We start from the raw sequence: 1,203 nt of genomic DNA on the forward strand, positions 1-1,203 counted from the left end.
CGCTCTATCCACTGAGCCACGCCGGTCGGGGCCATATTTTCCTTTAAGTAGGTTGTGTGCATTCTGTTCTGTAAGAGAGACACAGAGCGATGGTGATCTATAAGGGAGACGTGAGAGGGGCAAAGCCAAAACAGAGGAAAGAGGAGAAAGAGCGGCTGAGCCTCTGGGATTTGTCAAGACAAACCGTAGGCAACCACCAACACGGCCGTCAAAACCACAAAGTCCACGTCGAGGTCCGAGGCCCACGGAGACCCGACCCCCTGTCTGTCCCTCCCAGGTCGGAAGAGGAGGCGAGAGGCCCGGACCCGTGGCTCCTCGGGCCTCGGAGGGGCCATGGCCCGGGCCCCGTGGACGATGGCCATCCTCTCGCACCCGGAGCGCCTGAGCATCCGTGGGCCCTCCGTGTACGAGGACCAGGCCCGGCGCACGTGGCTGCCCCTGGTCACGGCCACGGGAGGCCTCCTGCAGGTCCGGCTGCGCCAGGTGGACGTCCCCCCTGGACACATCGTCCTTCCCAGCCCGCTGCCCCCCACCAGCATGCCTTGGGGGTGGGCGCTGCACCCCGGTGGCCGGTACCTCGACGCCATGGGCCAGTTCTGGCGCATCGTGAGCCACGTCGGGGCGGACGGCCGGGAGGAGATGGTCCTGGAGCTGCTGCCAGGCCCGTAGGCCACGGGACGGGGTCCCCCCCCGGGTCCTGTCTCTGGGGGCCCCCCATGCTGGCTGTCCTGCAAGGAGGGAGGGGGGGGGGTGTCTGTGCTGATTTTCCGTGAATTCCTAGTGGTTTCACACACGGGGCGGTTGTGCGTTCACTGGACTTGAGCCGTGCTCTCTCCTGGTTGTCCAACACGTGTCTACACGCGTGGCCGACGTGGAGAAGGGATTTCCAAGTGTTTGCTGACGATTCGGTCCAGGGTTCAGCTGCCTTCCCGTGGATGCATCGTGCTCTCGAACACGGTGCAATCCTGCACCTCAATACCAGGCCACGACCAAACAGAATCGCCAAAAAAAAAGAAATAAAAAAGGATGAGGCGATAGAAAATATTCGCACACATGGAGACGTAGGAGAATCTCCCACGGCTGGAGGGAATAAAACGGATGCCACCACCTGGGAAAACTCACGTCCTCTCTTAAAGCGACGCATCCTCGTGTCCTAGGACTCAGCAGTTTGACTCCCATCATCCTATAGAATAAACGCCTGAG

The 1,203-nt window shown here is 61.3% G+C and overlaps 1 protein-coding gene across 1 annotated transcript; it reads left to right on the forward strand.

Annotated features, from left to right (window-relative positions):
• The first annotated feature begins 354 nt into the window (after positions 1-354).
• On the forward strand, positions 355-669 carry LOC129148810 (T-cell leukemia/lymphoma protein 1A-like). The gene has a single exon (XM_054714778.1). It carries the CDS (start codon positions 355-357, stop codon positions 667-669), a length of 315 nt encoding a protein of 104 aa, XP_054570753.1.
• The last annotated feature ends 534 nt before the right edge of the window (positions 670-1,203 follow it).

The sequence above is a fragment of the Eptesicus fuscus genome, chromosome 1 (genome assembly GCF_027574615.1).
Source record: "Eptesicus fuscus isolate TK198812 chromosome 1, DD_ASM_mEF_20220401, whole genome shotgun sequence".
NCBI lineage: Eukaryota > Metazoa > Chordata > Mammalia > Chiroptera > Vespertilionidae > Eptesicus > Eptesicus fuscus.

Coding starts and splice junctions, on each gene's coding strand:
- LOC129148810 (XM_054714778.1), top strand. CDS start 355: ATGGCCATCCTCTCGCACCCGGAGCGCCTGAGCATCCGTGGGCCCTCC.